This window comes from Caretta caretta, chromosome 10 (genome assembly GCF_965140235.1).
Source record: "Caretta caretta isolate rCarCar2 chromosome 10, rCarCar1.hap1, whole genome shotgun sequence".
NCBI lineage: Eukaryota > Metazoa > Chordata > Testudines > Cheloniidae > Caretta > Caretta caretta.
In genome coordinates, this window is record NC_134215.1 from 12221526 (window position 1) to 12240582 (window position 19057).

Consider the following 19057-nt stretch of genomic DNA (forward strand, 5'->3'; position numbering starts at 1 on the left):
TTCTTTCTGTCACATCTGAATTACCAGTTCAACATTATTCCATGAAGGAAGATCCAGTGAAGGTCATTACTGTGTCTAATTCTTGAAGTTACTTTCTCATTCCTACGCTTCTCAAATTTCAAGGGCACTGAAGGGAACTGAGACAGAAGAAATATGGCTGGCTGGGGATCCTAGCACTAAGTGCACTGTACCCTTCACCAAGTTTATTGCACTTATTAGCAAAATGTTCAGTACACGTACCCAGTTTGAGTCACAAAATAATGTGCTATTGAGAAGAACAGACCTTCCACCTACACAACTGCCAGATGGACTGAGGAATCCTTACTATGTTTTTCTGAAATGAATAGGCAGCATTTAAAACAGCAGGTTTAAAACAAATAAAAGGAAGTATTCCTTCACACAACGCAGAGTGAATCTGTGGAACTCCTTACCAGAGGATGTTGTGAAGGCCAAGACCATAACAGGGTTCAGAAAAGAACTAGACAAATTCATGGAGGATAGGTCCATCAATGGCTATTAGCTGAGATGGGCAGGGATGGCGTCCCTAGCCTCTGTTTGCCAGAAGCTGGGAATGAGCGATGGGATGGATCACTTTATGATTCCCTGTTCTGTTCACCCCCTCTGGGGCACCTGGCACTGGCCACTGTCGGAAGATACTGGGCTAGATGGACCTTTGGTCTAACCCAGTAGGGCCATTTTATGTTCTTCCAACAAGAGGATTGTCTGCAGGTCTCACGTAGGATCTCTCCCCAAAACATGTCTCACATTTCCCTATAAGAAATGCTCCAAGCCTGGGAAGAGCCAGTTGCTTCTGCACATTAATCCCAGCAATCCGAACGCCGAACAAGCTTTTCACCGTTCTCTGGAGACCACAGAACACGTTTTACATCAAACTGAAACATGTAATAAAAAGATGCCTCTGACTTTGCATTGGTTCAGTACAGACGCAACAGCCACAGCAGATGGCTCCCGAGTTGCTCGGGATTCCCGTCTCTTGTTCAAAGAATCCTGTGTATTGTACATCTTCTATGCCTCTTCTTGAGAGTCCGCTGTTTCGTCTGTCTCCGGGGCTTAAGATCAGGTGGGGCTTAAGATCAGGTGTGGCTTGCCATACGTGCAACCCCCCCCAACATTTTGTGTCCCCTACTTCAAATTCAAAAGAATGAAAAACAGGGGCAGCAATATTTGATAGTATATTGCAGGGGGAAGAAATCAGTAAATCACATTCTGTCAAGCTGCTGGGATTCCAGTATGTTGCTTGCTTTTTTCCAGGCCCTTGCTTCTGACCAGCATGGGGCTCCAGGCTCCATTTTCCCTTCAAGTGGTGCTGGGATTTTTGATGCTCCCTTGCAGTCTGGTATCTGTAGCCACTTGCTACCATATCTGTGCCTAAAGCCAATCCAGATCACTACTGGCCTTCTGAAGTTTCAAGGAAAACGTCACGTGAAAGGAGTCATGATACCATTTTTGAGGTCTAATATTAATGTATACACACCTGAACCCCTGTTATCTGAAGTTGTGATGTCCCCTACTATGCGAAATTTGCATTGGAAGGTTCCCCCATTTGTCTGAAACTCTGGTAGTGTAAATAAATTAAACATTTCCCAAATGAGCTTCTACTGGGTGCCTAGCATTATTATATTTTATATGAGAGGCAGTGTGGTCCAGTGGCCAGGAACAGGACTAGGATTTGGAAGACCTGGGTCCGTTTCCAGCTCTGTCACCACCCTGTTGTTTGATTTTGGGCAAGATAACTCATAAGAAGGATGTGGATAAATTGGAGAGAGTCCAGCGAAGGGCAACAAAAATGATTAGGGGTCTAGAACACATGACTTATGAGGAGAGGCTGAGGGAGCTGGGATTGTTTAGCCTGCAGAAGAGAAGAATGAGGGGGGATTTGATAGCTGCTTTCAACTACCTGAAAGGGGGTTCCAAAGAGGATGGCTCTAGACTGTTCTCAATGGTAGCAGATGACAGAACGAGGAGTAATGGTCTCAAGTTGCAGTGGGGAAGGTTTAGATTGGATATTAGGAAAAACTTTTTCACTAGGAGGGTGGTGAAACACTGGAATGCGTTACCTAGGGAGGTGATAGAATCTCCTTCCTTAGAGGTTTTTAAGGTCAGGCTTGACAAAGCCCTGGCTGGGATGATTTAACTGGGAATTGGTCCTGCTTCGAGCAGGGGGTTGGACTAGATGACCTTCTGGGGTCCCTTCCAACCCTGATATTCTATGATTCTATGATTCATCTGTCTGTACCTCTTTCCCCTCCCACCCGTAGTCGTCTCGTCTATTTAGATTGTAAACTCTTTGGGGAAGGGGCAGTGTCATGCTGTGTGTCTGTACAGTTCCTAGCACAATGGGACCCCATCTCACTTGGTGCCTCTAGATGCTACCACAATATAAAACATTTTAGCCCTAGGGGAAAATAGTGATCTGCACTGTATAGAATAAAGAGGAAGCCAGTGTCCCTGTCCTGATGCTGGAAGGAACAGAGCAAATATGATAGTGATCTTTCCCAGAAATTTAAAAGGAGATTGATTCTATAATGGCGATAAGATACTGTCTTCATACCACAGCAGGTTTTTAAATGTGTGCTTGTCTGTAAATGAAGTGTAACGTCAGACTAATGAATTCACCAACTATGTCAGGAGAGCTGGTGAGCCCCTAGGACTGAGATTGTGTTTCAGTGCTGATTTAAGAATATGTTCTAGCAAGGGCATGTGTTATAAAAGGGAGGGAATATACAAGGCTGGTAGAGAGATAAGAACTGTAGTTTTGTGGCAATGCCTTTGAAAAACTAGACTGTATTACAGGAAGAAATTGGAGTGAACAAACTAGTGCCTAGCAGGTCAAAGTGGTCTCAACAGGGAAGGTGTCAGTAATCTCCAGTATTGTCTGATTTTTTCAGTTTAGTATCCAGCACATAATTGTGTGAGAGGAGCTAGGTTAAGGTGCTCAGATACTGCCGTGGTGAATGCAGCATAAAATCCTAGTTGAAGAGAGTGGGAGCCACACCTTGGATCTTGTAAACATTTTCATGGAATGAAAGCGTCCTCTCACCAGGCAACCGAAGTGCGGTTAACTGTGATTTTGAACCTCTTCCCCTCCCTGGAAAGCAAAGTGAGGGCGAAGACTGGGGAGAAAACTCCCTGACTCAAGACCTGCCGGTTAGCCTGCCTGTGTAATAGGGGAGGGGAAGGAGAGTCCTGTGTTCAAATGATCCTGGGTACGTTGCTGCCTCAGGGAACAGTCCACACTCATAGATGCTAGTGTGTGGTATGTTTGGCAGGGACAACTTGCCTGATAAGCTTGGAGCGGGCGGTGTCTGTGATTCCAGCTGCTGGAGGGTCCTGGCCACATGGTGTAGAGTTTGTAAGGCCATTTTCTTCTTCAAGGGTGAGGGAAGGCAGGGAATAGCTTAATCCTCACCAGTGTGTGCGCCTCCCCAACTTCGATCTGTTTGAAAACTTCTGCTCCTCAGTCTGTTCCTCCCCCCAATTCTGAATGATCTTTACTCTTTTTGTCTTCATGATTGCAGGCTTCCCAGCCAATTCTCAGCACTGGCGACCTCTCATCCTCTTTAGGAGGCAGCTGCAAGGGGTGGTGCTGGGAGATGAGTGCATGTTAGTTACAGATGAGACAGCCAGCAGGGGGCCACTGCGGAGCTATAGGGCACTACCGCGCTCAGAGTATAGCAGCATTCCAGCTAGCTGCCTGCCAGCGACAGTGTATGCCCACACACATGCATACCGCTCTCACGCCCAAACCCAAGCAGGCTCGCCTTCCCTCACAAACACCCCTGCTGTCACGCACACCCACTTACACAGATACTCTCCCCCTCCTTCCCTGCCAGGACAAAACCTAGCAGCCAACGTCCAATAGGGAAGTTGCAGCTAATTCCTAGAGGGAAAGCAGAGCCAGGGAGCAGAGTGGCTTGAGCTGCTGGTCCTTTTCCTGTGGGGAAGGAGCTTCAGAGAGTGAGGAGCATACCTGCCAAGAGCTCCAGGACACCAGGGCTGCCTGAGATGGATGTTCAGAACTCAGCACTTTATATACCCTTCTACTTTGTCTGCAGAGTCCCTGTCACCAACATGTTTTCCATGGGAATATTACTGAAACAAGGAAGCTGAGTAGCAGTAAGGCCACTAGAGGGCACTAAAACAACTGTGAGATATTTAACCCTTAAGGTTCTGTCTCCCTCACTGACATTCTGCTCTAAAAAGAAAGGGGGGAAAATTTGTCTTTTATTTGTTGTTTTTTTCCTTACTGACTGATTGTGGGATCAAGGATGTAGTGTGAATTCTAGAGGGTAGGGAGTGTCAGGAAAATGTCAGGCAAGAGGCTGTAGGTTATTCAGGTGGCTGTAGAGTTAGTTAATAAGATGAAATTGGTGGATCACACACACAACCTTTAGGATCTTCAGTTAATACAGACGAATGTAATTGAAATGATAGAAAAATCAATGTACTTAAGCATAAGAATAAGATAAGTACAGTAAAGTGGTTCCTTGCATTGGTCATACTTACAGTCTTACACTGGGCATACTTAAACCTTATGGGAACCATCAGAAACAAAAATGAAAGAAAAAAATAAGTAGCGATTCCCCCAAGAGGATGGAGTGGGGCCAGACTTCCTATGCGATTGTCCCGTGGCATCATCCCAGTGTCCCAGCTCAGGATGGGTTTGACAACCTCTTATACACCTTTCCCTATTCCACCCACATACATCCAGGGCCATATTGAATCAAGTCAAGTCTCATCCCTTTATTCATATTTGGTATTCTGGGAGACGAATTTTAGGGTTCTGGTTGTCCATAATTACATTTCCAACAATTTACCCAACCATTTGCATCTGTCCGTTTTGCAATAATTTAGGTACATCAATACAGTTAGCTCTTACTACAAAAATCCCCTAAGATGCTACCTCTTTGTGTTTTATTTATTTATTATCAAATGCATTACTAAACTATCACAAGAAACATTGCTAAATTTTATAACCTTAGGTCAAGCACATATAATTCCATAACCTTCCGTCAAGCACAATAATACTCATGCTATCTTATACCAACTGCCAACTTCCACTAGGCCTCACTCCAGTTTAATGCTTAAGACCTATAGCCAAGCCTATTGTTAATGCATATATTTTAGTTCATGTACTTGTTTGTTACAGTTTGATAACTTCTATATTATTTTACCCAAAACTATAGACCCTCCAATATCAGGTCAGGGTCAGTGGTCAACAAAGTTAGTAGGTTGAACAGTCTTTCTGGTTAACAGAGCCATATAAGAAGAGTTTTTACTTTTCATAAATGCAGACATTGGCCACTTCAGTTCCTGTTATTTTACCGAACGAGCCTGCAACACAACAACGTCAATTGAAATCTGGAACAGACTCTATAGCAAGCATCACGGTATCTGTAGGGAATGTTTCTAGCGGAGAGAAAAAGTGCCTGAGAGTCAGGACCCCTGGGTTCTCTGCCTGGCTTAGCCAGTGAGCTGTTGTATGATAGTGATCAAGTCCTTTAGCCTCCCTATCCCTCAGTTTGTCTGTCTGTACAATGTTTAAACATTTAGCACATTTTTAGTGCTAAAGAAAAAAATGAAGTTGGAATAATACCTACCGCACACTTGGGCTGAGATTATTTATTGTTTGTAAAATCACTTTTGAAACTCAGATATAATGGAAATGTAAAATATTATCATGTTAAACACCTTTTTATGCAGGCCACATTTCTGGACTTCAGCTGAGCAGGATGCAATGAGAGCCAGGGTGAGCGGAGGTTTTGCTCATTTTAGGGTTATAAAGCTTTCTGCAGTCCAGGTGAAGATCATGTCTTTGAAACCACAAGTATAATATCAGTGTTGCCCTCTCACTTTGAAGGCATATTAATCCATTATTTTAGGATTTGACTCGCAGGTTAAACTGCTCTAAATCTAATTCACCTTCAAGAAAAGTGTAAAATGACATGTCTCTACTTGCTTGGGACAGACTGATGCAACTCACTAAGGACTCCAGCACTGGAGTCCTGTGGACATCACAGACTTGTACTAATAAATTAGGCTGGCACTATGTGTCCTGCTGTAGTTTAAGGCTTCATTATAAACTCCTGCTGTCAGGGGATTTAACATGCAACCATAAAACTTCATTTCTGGAGTTAAACTTAATAATGAAGGTGTCATCCAGGAGCAAGTTCTGCTCAGTTGAAACAGTGGTTCTCAAATTTTTGTACAGGTTACCCCTTTCACACAGCACGCCTCTGAATGTGACTCCCTGTTATAAATTAAAACACTTTTAAAAAATATTTAACACTATTATAAATGCTGGAGGTGAAATGGGGTTTGGAGTGGAGGCTGAGAGCTCGCGACCCCCCATGTAATAACCTTGCGACCCCCTGAGGGGTCACAACCCCCAGTTTGAGAACCCCTTAGTTAAGAGGTTGGGAGAAAGCAGCCTCTTCTTTGGCTGGTTTTCATTGCTGGAATTGTGACATTAATGCTCTGTAAGTGTACCATGTTCCATGTGTATATCTGCTGTGTTTTGCCTCCTTGTGCAGTTTGTAGGGACTCGGACCAGTTACACAGTTTGCTTACCGTGTTTGGATTTTGCAGGGTGACTATGACCACAGTAAAACCAAAGTGCTTCACTTCAGCATGAATCCAGCAAGCCTGGCCAAGCAGCAGCGAAAGGAGGAACAGCACCAGCTCCAGGAAGAGTGTGAGAGGCTGAGAGAGCTGGTCAGGGTCCTGGAAGGAGGAGGCTCCATCCCTGGGAATCTGGAGATGGTTGGAAGTTTGCAGTCATCCCAAGAAATTGCAGGTACTTTGCTGGCCTCTAGCCATGTGTCTATCTTATAGCTCTTATATACAGTAAATGAAGTAACCTTGGCTGGGCAGTATTGATAGAGGGCAGAAAGGAAATATATCCCTCCTTTCATGGCTGGACTTAGCTCTGGAGGTCTCGTGGATAGCAGAAAATAACTCAGCTGTGGAGAAATAAGTGGCTGAAATCTTTTCTGACCTGGTTTAAAATAAACAAATATTGTTTATCAGTATATATGTGCCCCATTAATCACAGCGAAATTGACTACTGCATGAAAATAAAGTACATCTACACTTCACAGAATCTGAGACTCTCCTGAGGTACAGAGTCTTTCTTCTATTCAAATACAGGACTGAGACCTTACAATACAGTAGCTGTGAGGTTCAGCACCCTCCCGTACACAGTCAAAAACACTGTAAATCAAGGTAACAATATTAGCAAAGTCTGACTTGTCACCTAAAGCACTGAGAAGTGACCAGGCAGAGTTGATTCACACTGGAGAACCCAAGAGATCTAACTGTTGAATCTCTGACCCACATGTACTTGCCCTCAAAACTCCCTTGCTATAGCTGAAGAGAAAAATAAACCAATCTACACAATGGAAGGAAGGGCTGTGTGGAGCTAATGTGTTGTGATGTTGGCAGTGCACGTAAGGCTAGTGCCTGCAGGGAATGTTGCTCTTTAAGGTGTGTGGCCCAGAAGACGGTGCTTTTCTCTGAGGCTGCATATGTAGGAAATTTGTGACCCATGAGCCTTCTCAGCCTTGGTGTAAAGAAATCCCCTGTGGAAGTGACTCTCATTGTTATGGCACGGAAGTATTCTGAACGTAGCCTGCTAGTTTTTCCATTAGCTCGAATGATAGTATTTCATTATTGGGTTTATCCCAACATCTCGGTGGATTATGGCACTAAATAAATACAAATAATTACACAGAAAATCTAGGTGGCATGTCTGAGTGAGGTATGGCATTAATTGCTTCTCTGTGGGGAGAGAGGGTTAAGAGGTCACTGAGGTTACAGGTACAGACTCAGTCCATCCACACTGTTTATCTATTTGTGGTAGCACCAACTAGGTCATGGTGCTTTCTGAACATTTAAGGAAGACGGTTCCCACTCTAAGGAGTTTCCAGTGAAAGGGTCCCAGAGAGAGGGAATTCTCAGGGATGGTGTTCGCAGTGCAATTCAAATCTGAATTTCACTGTGGCTGTTTAGTGCCGGTCTCCCATTATGCTTCTGCACAGTCCAGTGTGTCTAATGCTGCAGATATATATGTGGGTGTTACTGCCCCCCAAACCCAGAGGGTGCTGTTACCATCAGTGGCAGAGAGGATGAAGAGGTGAGGTCATATATTTGGCTCTGCCACTGCTGAGTGAATCTCTGGGGTATAATATAGAGTAATTAGACCATTTCCTCTGAGGGGAGGGAGGTGTATTTCTCATGTATGCCCCCTTTGATTTGCTGTTCATTTTTATTCCGCATCCTGTCCCTCAGTTTGCTTGTAGCTGTTCGACAGGCGTCTCTGTGCCAGAATGCTACCAAGTTTGTCTCTAGCTCACAGGGGATACATTTTTAAGTTGTTTTCTATTCTTTCTTTGATTCTGACAGTAAAACAAACAGCTCTCTGGGTTTCAGTTTATTTTCAGCTTGTCATGTCTAGTGTGTTTGTGTCCCTTCTCTTCCGAGCCCCCTGCTATGTCATTCTGACTTTTGTTTGCTGACTTGTATAGAAGAGAGACCATCAGTCTAGCTGGGGTCGGGTATGCTTTTGGCTGCAGTCTAGCGGTTGTTTATCACAGTCACAGGAGGGACCTTTGGAGCCTCCAGGTGCATCTCAGTGCATATGGAAGTATTCACGTAAACAAAATAGAAAAAATAGCTAAGAGGAATGCACCGAGGGGGACCCCTGGATGGACGGTGTGATCAGAGGAAACAGATGTGTTATTGGTTTGTATAAAGGAGAAAAAGAAGAGCCCCCTTTTCTCATGTTTCATGACCACGTGTGAATCATTCTCATGTAGACACACTGCTGACAACAATGCAGTAATTAGTTTAACACCTTTATTTTGCTGCAGAACCATGCTGGTTTTCATTGGCATAGTCTTGTAGCCATTGAAAAGAATGGCAATATTGGGATGTGCCAGGTATGTTGGACTATTCAGGTGGAGCGCTATTTGAAGGCATGCATGATACTGTTAGATCACTTAGCACTGAAAGGGTTAGTTACGCCTGTTACTCACAGTCCTAGGGATGCTTAGAAAACATAGATGAATATGTCACCAAAAAACCAAGCCCAGGTTTTCCCAAGGTGGGGAATGAGAGATTCCCCTCTTTTTCTTTTCATGGGGATGAAATCATAAGAACATTGCCTACAAGAAATGGTGGTGGAGCAGTCCTGCAATGTGCCTTCCAGTGTAGCTTGTATACAAGATGCAACTGAACGGCTTGCTGGGGAAACTCTCTTTGTTCACATTGACTGTCATTAGTGTTACTGGAGCTTATGGTGAACAGTAAGGGGCAGATTTTCACTGAAGCCACAGGGAGCTGACGTTTCCATGCAAAATGTCATGAACTGGAATGATATTTGCATCACTTTTTGGGACAGTTGTTGTATCTACCTGTGCAAGGAGATGGGCAAGTTCAGCACTCTAAACTTCGGAGGTGGGCAAACCCTCCAGGTCAGGGCTGAACTGTATTGGTGGAGTTGGATAGGTCAAAACCTAGGACTGATTCCTCCTACAGGAAAAAAGTGGCTGTGTAGGTCTGGGTCAAAAAGACAATGAAGGTCCATGTATAACTTTGCATTCTAGTGCTTGGCAGGTACGTAAATATAAAGTTTGATTGTCACATTCTGCTAACCCTTGTCCTTTAACAGTACCCATATACACTGAATGGGTCACTGTCAGAGATGAGAAATATGGGTGGCCTTTAGCCAGTTGTCTTTGCTATGTTCAGCAAGCTTGTCTGAGCTGCAATTATGCTTAAGGTTTGAAGGATTATAATTACAGCAACCAAAAAAGACATTAAGGACAATGATGTTGATGGTTTTGATAATAATGTGTTGGCTATTATTAAATTTTCTCATTGGGCTGGAATGTAGCACGTTTTCTCTGACCACGGTTCCAATTCCTGGAGAGGTAATAAGGAAATTATTATGGTGGACGCTAAAGCTCATTAAATGTGACTCTATTAAAAATCAAGGTTATATTGGACTTTAAATCTCTTTGAGCATAACCACTGGAGGCTGCAGCACAAGTTGGCAACTTGCCATGGAGTTCAGTGGTCCTTTTCTCTCATTTATGCCGTAACAGTCTCTATTAAAATGGATAAGATGGCTGTTGCAAAGGCGAATTTTGGACAGTATGAGCTATAACCACTTATTGTCCTCTATCCTGCAGTATAAAAATGGGACACAGGACCGTGTAGTATTAATGGGGCAGAGCTGTGGCAGCCCCATTATTGGAATGGGCTATAACTTTATGGGTGGTTTGTTTCTCTCTTGGTGCCATCTCGGATCTGGATTGTCTAACAGTGGAGTGTGGACCAAGGTCAGGCTGCCATCTGGTGAGTTCTAATTTTCCTGTCCCAGAAACAGGAGTGCAAACGGTAATAGCTTTGAGAAGGTGGGGAAGGGAAGCAGTGCCCAGGCTTGGAGTAAACTCCAATCCTTTTACCTTCTCTGTTTCCTAAATTTCTTCCCACTCCTTTTCCTATTTTCCTGTTCCATGCTGTCTCTTCCATTCCTTTCCTTCCATGCCTCATTTTTGTTTCCTCTTTCCCTCCTGCCCTCCTTTTTTTGGCTCTTTTGTGTGTTTATGATTGGCCTCTGGTTTTATTTTCTGGCATTTCCAGAGCTACCCGTTCTAGAGGTGGAGTTTAATCTTAGTTAGTAGTGGATAGATATGTGGCAGGACTAGCCAACTGGGTCAGTTTGTTTATGTCACTAGCCGGGGGTGGGAAAGGGAGAGAATACTCAGGTTGCTGAATGTTCCTTATACGTATCTGCTTTCCCACCGTAATCCCTGCTTAAAACCAGTATTGTGTTTAGCTGAAGGTGGGTATTTTTCATGAGGAATCCAAGGGCTCTCTTTCCTGTTTTAAATGTGTTTTTTTTAATACTAAATCTGGTAATAGCCTCCCAAAATGTTTTATTCCAATCTGATTATATATAATGGGAAGTTCTATTCCCTATTTTTTTCTGAACCCTAATTCAGGGATAAGAGAATGACCTGGGTGTCTTCTGATTTGGGCCATAAGCCACATACAGTCCAGGCTGTTACTGCCTTCTGCAAGGATGAGCGTATAAGTAGGACATCTCCCTACATTTAGGCCAAACTGGGAGCCCTCTGGAAAAAGGACCAAGGTTTCCCCCATTACAGTCCACTGAAAAAGGAAGCTACAAGTCCATTTCATAGGTACAGTGTTCTGTTTGAGTGTTGCCAATGGAACTTTGAGTCCTTCACTTGCAAAGGGGCTGGGAGATCTCCTTATAAAACAGGTGGTTGATCTGAAAGGAACTGCTGTGTCTGCTGCATAGCAGAGGCTTTCCCCATCATCACTGCCAAGGCAGGGCCTTGTAATGGAGATTATTAATTGGAATTAAATTGGGTAATGAATTAATATTAAAATAATCTAATTTTGTTGAAGTGACAAGCCGGAGCTAGTAAAATTTGTCACTGTCCACCATGTCTGCGCTGGTGATGAATGTGTGTCTGACTGCAAAGGAGGCCAGAAAGGGAGTGGATGGCATTTAAAAGTTGCACCTGTTGTCCACTGTTAGTCCCCTTGTTTCCTGTTACCTGTTTATATTAGAGGGCCTGCACCTGTAAATTAAAAACAGAATCTGTCTGAGAGAGGATAGTTCGCAGATTTTTCTGTGCTTTAGTTTCTTTTGCCTGCATCCATACCACACTATGCTGTTTTTTCTCAGATCTTGCTGGTTGTGCCAGGTGGGTGCTTCACGAAGTGATGTTGGGGCCTCAGTAGGTGAAACTTTTCCCTCTGAGTCAGTAACAAGCCAATTCCCTGTTCTAATGATAGGGAGCGGGGTACTGTTGCAGGCTCCTTATTTCTAATGAGACCTAAAATCAAAGTCCAGGCCACTTGCTGTCACTAAAGGTGTCGTACCACATTTTTTGGAAGAGTAGGTTGTTAACCTTGGTGTCCTGGCCAAATTCCAACCGAAATCTGCTTACCCTCAATCCCCCTGCAGTTTATAGAAAGCATTCTGTCACTTTCTGTCTTAAACTGTTTGTAGTGTTGCTGTACGCTGATAATCCGCTGCTTTCTTCCACTCCAGAGGTGGCTGCATTTCAGTGTTGGGGGAAATGATCCTGAGCCCTTATCAGCCTCACAGACATGATGTGAAGCTTTAATGTCCAAAGCATTTGGAGACCCCCCAGATGAAAGATTCAATAGAAAGGCAGACTATTGTTAGAATTATTGGGATGCAGTGTTGCCTAGTGGATCAAATACTAGACTGGGACTCGGGAGACCTGGTTGTGCTACTGGCCTGCTGGATGACCTTGGACAAATCACATCACCTCTCTGTGCCTGAGTCTCCCCATCTGTAAAATGGGGGTAATGATTTTGAATGAATGAATGAATGAATGAAAAGCCGTCGTCCTCTGTATAGTGCTTTGAGATCTGCAGATGAAACGTGCTATACCAGAGCTAAGTGTTATAATTATACTGCTTCTTGTGGAGTTAATTTCTCCAATTCAAGCTACATAGCTCCTATGTTGGTCTGAATGATACATTAGGGCTGTGAATGAGCTAATAATGGACTGTTCATGAGAGAAAAATCATCCTGATTTCCCTCTCTATCATAACCCTGTCCCATCATTCCAACCCAGGGCTATACATGGCTAGTTGGTATTGCTGTGTGTACCTTCATTTCCCCGACGTGGTGGTTCCTGTGTTTCGGTATTGACTAGGTTATAGCTGGTATCTATAAATTGCCTGTAAATGCCCTTCACATTATACTGAATGATAATATGTTATAACAGCAGTTCTCAAACTGTGGGTCAGGACCCCAAAGTGGGTAGGGACTCCATTTTAATGGGGTCGCCAGGGCTGGCTTGGACTTGCTGGGGCCCTGGGCCGAAGTGTGAGTCCCACCATCCGAGGCTGAAGCCTGAGGATTTCAGCCCTGCGTGTTGGGACTCAGGTTACAGGCCCCCTGCCTGAGGCTGAAACCTTGGGCTTCAGCTTCCTCTCCTGCCTCCACCCCCGGATCAGTGGGGCTAGGGTGGGCTCAGGTTTCAATCCCCCATCTTGGGGTCTTGTAGTAATTTTTATAGTCAGAAGGGGGGTGAGGTGCAATGAAGTTTGAGAACCCCTGAGTTCGAATGAAATTGGACAGCCCAGAAATACAGGGAAAACATCTTACACAATGAAACTATAACTCTGCGAGTGCCTTGTGCGTTCCGAGAACCAGCAGCTCTGTGTTCTTTTAATTGCACATGCTGTGCTCTTCTTTTGCTGGGACACTGAAATTACTGCACATGCTTATAAGAGCCATGTCCCCAGATGTGTGTGGAAGCATGCTACTCAGAAGGGAGTAAAAGCCAGACATACTTATGGAAACCTTGCAAGATAAAGAATACGTTACCTTTACTGTATATAACTCCTCTCCTCCAGATGGATGCCAAAGCTCTTTATAGACAGCACAGGAATGAAGTCACCCACCACTGAAATACATCTACCTCTTCAGTGGAAACAGTGTACCCATTCTATGGCAGCACGTCACAGGTCAATGGAAGAATGAAAGAGACAGGATCCAGAGCCTTACTTAGTCTGTGTGCATTGAAGAACGAGAACATAGGCAATCCAATGGCAGCTACTAACTGAATAAATCCCAGGGGATGCCTCCGTCTTGCAAGTTGTTGGAACTGTATGAGTGATGTGAGGGCTCTGGTAAGACACTGAAGGGACTTTAAAAATCCAACAGCTGTCTGGGGAGTCAGAGGTTTGTAATAAATCCTGTAACTTAGTCCTTTTTTAGCCACTGAATCTGTAATACTTGGCATCAATCAAAGGTTACCCCATGGAGTGCACTTATCCTTCCATGCGAGCAGAGGAGCTGCAAGTTTTCTTCCTTCCCCTCCTCTTCAGTAGGATTCATATGTGGACTTTTAAAAAGCTAGCAGTCTTTTTGCTCATATGGGGGGGGGGAGGGGCCATGCTGTGCTGTGTTTATAGAGCTCTAGAGATCCCTCACATTATATACAGTGTGTTTCTATTTTACGTACTTAAATGTTTTCAAAGCACCTCTCGCCATCTCTCTGGGCACTGCATAAAAGTTAAAAACCATAATTAAAATAAAACTGGAGCCGTTGGCCCAGAGAAAAGTAGCCACTTTGCCAAGAAAAAGAGGAAGCAAACTAGCCCCAAAAGGAAGAGGTGATGAAAAAGGAAATATAAAATGGACGCAGATGAAGCTACCCAAATAAAAAGACCTTGTACTGAACCTTGGTGCCATTTACAAAAGGACTGTGATGGGCAGGGAAGGAGTCCCATAGGTGGGGACCCTGAATCCAGAATTCCTTGCTGCTGATCTAGATGAAACCTCCGAATGGAGACTTTAACAAACATCCATCAGTCTTTCAGGAACATGCTACGGGGGTGAAATGGTCACTCATTCCCCATGTAGATACCATTTTAATCACAGTAGACTTACATGACATAGCCTTGTTTTTGTCTCTGAAAGGGAAGGTGTGATGTTTGCCTTGGGTGGGGGACAGGGGTAGAAGGAACTATTCTCGTTTCTGGGACCATATAAGTCGAAGGACAGTAGGTGGATATTGCTGGAGAAGCATACGCTGGGATAGGCCAGTTTCTGACATACACCTTGCTATATGTGTTGATGTAGAAGAGACACAATGATAGCAACTTTACATTTTTACATCTCTGCTTTGTGTGGGCTCACAGGACTGATTGTGGTTCTTTCCTCCCAGACCAGCAGTAGCTGAGAAAAATGCATAGAGGAAACAAATAAGCCCCATTCCTTGCTGTCAAAAGTATCCTTTCAGGCTTCAGGAGTATCCTCATCAGTCTCTTCATGGAGGAAGTAATGCCAAAGGGACGGGGAGAGAAGTCATTGAGCAATGAAGGGATCAAATGGTCCCTCTCGTCATGTTCAAATTTCCCTCCTTCCCACTATATCTGGCACCAGATGCAATCTGCCATATTGTAGACAGGACCCATGATGTCCATGGTTCTTGTATATCCGTTCCGGTGATGGTTTCTTTATAATCCACATACAAGATGTCAGGTGTCAATACGTTTAGCCTGTAGGCTTCAGTAACTTGGCAGTTCTATTTGCTTAAGAGCTTTGCCTTGTGTGTGTTTGAAACCAGATGTTTCTGGATGCTTCTGCTTGATTCCTCTCTGCAGCCCTGCAGATCCCTTTAAGAAAGAGAAATTCATTGTGATCTCAAACTGCCCTTTGGATCCTGTGCGGTTGTAATATAAGCTGCCTGTTAAAGCAGTTTACATCACAGAGCAGCCTTTGACTAGGGATGATGTGCCATAAGGCCCCTGGTTGTACACAATTGAAAATGCTCTTTCATTCATCAGCAGGAATGAAAAGAAAGGCTTGTGCTGATGTCTCAAATTCGGGCCTACACAAATTCCCTGACATTAGAAAAACCAGACTGCCAATGTGGCAGAATGCTCCATCAGGGGAGAGTCTTTGATCTTTGCTCTGCGCGTTGTCAATGTATCGTTTCTCCTCGAAATCAAAGCTTGTGAACAGCCCAGAGAGGTGGAAATCTATTAGAGAGAGTTTGCTGTGTGTGTCACACGTACAGGAAAATGTGCTGAGATTCCTGCTGTCACTGAGGTGATGGTCTCTTGGGCTCGGATTTTATTAGACTGAGTGAGGGACGACAGATAGGAAAGGGAAAATACTTGGTTTATTGAATTTATACAAAAAGTTTCCAGCTTAACTAAATCCAAGGTGGTGGTGCTCCTGCACAGCAGAAAAACTTGCTCAGTTCACTTTTTTATTTCCAGAATCCTGAATTTCAATTTCCAGGTCAGCATTCTTGTCTGGGAGCCGAGATCTGGCTACATTCACGAAGTAGAGGAAATCCACAAGCCTGTAATTCCAGATGAGTGGAGGTGGAAAAAATAGAGCAGCTCTACTTGTTCCAAAATCGTGAGGGGGAGAGAGGTTCAAATAAACTGCTTAACCCAAAGGAAAACTAGCCATATGGGCTTGCTGTCTGCTGGGTTTGCTGTGCCTGCCTGCCTGTGAAGCCGGTTCCCCTGGGAAAGATCATTTTCGTTTGTACTCCCAACGTTTTAAAATTCTTGCTCCAATGCTTCAGGTGAAAGAGAAATATAGCTAGGCTCAGTATTCCCGAGGAGTGGCCGGATATAAGTTTATTTTTGACAAGTAAATTGATGGCACTGCATTAGGTGAATGTGATGTGCAAACTTGTCACTAAAGTGTAAACATGATGACAGCAGGACCAGCAATTCCCAGCCTAATCAAGTAAACTGAGTAACACATTCTTTGAGCTATGAGGTACTAGAGACTGATTTCCATATTAAATGAGAGAAACACCATAAATTCAACACTTAAATTCATATTTTAATCACACAAAAGTCAGGAGAGTCAAAGCTATGATTCCCACAGCAATTAGGTTGTCCCTCATATGCAAATGTAGCAGTTTCAATTACTTTATTTATTTTGAATTTAATGTGCCTTAAAACACATGCAATGTCAGCCAACCTACAGCTGTCATATAGGGTTGCCAACTTTCTAATTGCACAAAACCTAATGTCCTAGCCCTGCCCCTTCTGTGCGGCCCCGCCCCTTTCCCGATGCTCTGCCCCCCACTCACTACGTTCCCCCTCCCTCAGTGGCTTGCTCTCCCCTACCCTCACTGGGCTGGGGCAGGGGGTTGGGGTGCGGGAGGTGATGAGGGCTCTGTCTGGGGGTGCAGGCTCTGGGGTGGGGCCAGGGATGAGGGGTTTAGGGTGCAGGAGGGGGCTCGAGGTTGGGGCGCGGGCTTACCTTGGGCAGCTCCTAGTCACTGGTGCAGCAAGAGGGCTAAGGCAGGCTTCCTGCCTGTCCTGAGTCTGCGCTGCACCCCAGAAGCAGCGAGCATGTCCGGCTCCTAGGCAGAGGTGCGGTAGGTGGCTTTGTGCACTGCTCTCCCCCACAGGCACCTACCCTGCAGCTGCCGTTGGCTGTGGTTCCTGGACAAGGGGAGTGGAGAGCCGGTGCTCAGGGTGGGGACAGCACATGGATCACCATGGCTCCCCTGCCTGGGAGCCGGACCTGCTGGCCACTTCTGGGGCGCAGCACGGCGCCAGGACAGGTAGGGACTACCCTGTCTTAGCTCCGCAGCACTGCTGACCAGTCTTTTAACTGCCCGGTTGGCGGTGCTGACCGGAGCCACCATGGGTCCCTTTTTGACCGAGTGTTCCTGTTGAAAACCGGACACTTGGTCACCCTACCGTCATAAGAAATATAACTTTGAATATCCTGACTTTGAAACTGGACTGAGACTTTGAGGCAAGCTTAAGAGTTTGTAGTTCTGTTTAAAAATAAAGAATAATATAAACAAGACACAGATAATCTCACCCTTAAGGTTGCATTAAGCAGGCAGGCAGGGCCTGATCAAAACCCCACTGAAATCAATGGAAATTTCTCCCATTTATGTCAATGGGCTTTGAATCAGGCCCTTAATCTCCTCCTCTTCTTTTAAAGGAATAAACTTTATTTAATTGCCAGGTCACACAAACACACTTGCACCATTAAGAAATCCATCAGTCTATGGATTCAGTCCTTGCTGTGTATACCGGTTGCAGCACTGATCATATATTCAGGTAAACACTCAGTATACAGCTACGATTATCTCTGCATGCTGGTTTGCTGATATATCCGTGCTTGTTCCCTGTACTCACTGAAAACTATTCAAGTGACACGTCTGAAGACTTTTTTAAACTTTGAATTAGATTACAAAAGAGTATGTCTGAAAAGTTTGACTGATGGATACACTTTTCTTCCTAATAATGAATAATAATTCAGACCACTGAAAAATGATCAAGCAGAGTTTTATTCAGACTTCCCAGATCAAACCACTTCTGAGCTGAGAACAAACAGGTGGAATTTTAGTTTAAAAGAAAATCTATTTGGAAAGTAATCAGTGTATGTAAATAGAAGATTATAATGACTGTGCCATCTTAACCATGACACTATCATCAGTACCATGATGCTGTATAAACTCATAGCCTTTTGAATCTGGTGCAGAGATAAAATGCACGCTCTTCACTTAATATATTCACACCTACCCTCCCTCCCTCCACTGGTAATGCCAAGATGGACTTGGCAGCTGGTTCTAAAGGTTAACCAATGAGGACTCTAGAGGAGCAGTGGGAGGGGAATTTAGTTTCAAAGGTATGGACCCTTCCTGGAGAACATCCAGACAGCATCCCTGTCTCTTTTACACTGAGGGTGTGTGTTCCAGCTCAAGTAGGGTGACCAGATGTCCCGATCTTATAGATCTTTGGGTCTTTCTCTTATATAGGCTCCTGTTACCCCCCACCCCCGTTCTGATTTTTCATGTTTGCTTTCTGGTCACCCTAAGCTGATAGCAGCAGTGGCAGCCTCAAATGGGAAAGAAGGCAATCTCTACACTGGTCTGCGCTACAAACTTATGGCAGTATAACTACATCACTCCGGATTGTAGAAAATCCACACCCCTGAGCAACACAGTTATGCCAGCCAAAGTCCCGGTGTAGACAGCGCTTTGTTGATGAGAGGGCTTCTCCCGTTGACACAGCTGCTGCCTCTCAGGAAGGGGAGGTACCTATGCCAAAGGGAGAAACTCTCCCGTAGGCATAGGTAGTGTCTTCACTAAGCGCTACAGCTACACAGCTGTAAGTGTAGACAAGCCCTTGGAGACAAAGAGGTTTAAAACCATCTCAACACCTTTAAATGAAAGCCAGCCCCATGAATTCCCCCTGGAAATGTATTGGCAACCAGTGCAGAGTATAGAGCACTTCTGTTATGAGCTCTCTGTCTGCAACAACCTAATATGTTGGCCGCTGATTCTCCGCTAGGCTTTGGCTTCCATGTGGTCTCATCTTGTAGCCATATGCAGATCACATTACAAAGAATAGTCTAACCCCAAGGTGACAAAGGTATGGCTTGCTGTGGCAAGGTTCAGCTCAGAGAGCAAAAGTCACACCTATCTCTGTCTGATAAAAAGGCTCTTGGCCA

The 19057-nt window shown here is 44.5% G+C and overlaps 1 protein-coding gene across 4 annotated transcripts in view; it reads left to right on the forward strand.

The window, feature by feature from the left end:
- The window catches only part of MAD1L1 (mitotic arrest deficient 1 like 1), a 563294-nt gene that overhangs the window by 384450 nt on the left and 159787 nt on the right, over positions 1-19057 (forward strand). For all 4 annotated transcript variants that reach the window (XM_048868281.2, XM_048868284.2, XM_048868285.2 and 1 more), the window contains one exon: positions 6610-6817. In XM_048868281.2, the coding sequence (XP_048724238.1) occupies positions 6610-6817 (208 nt within the window). The remainder of the gene's footprint in view (positions 1-6609; positions 6818-19057) is intronic.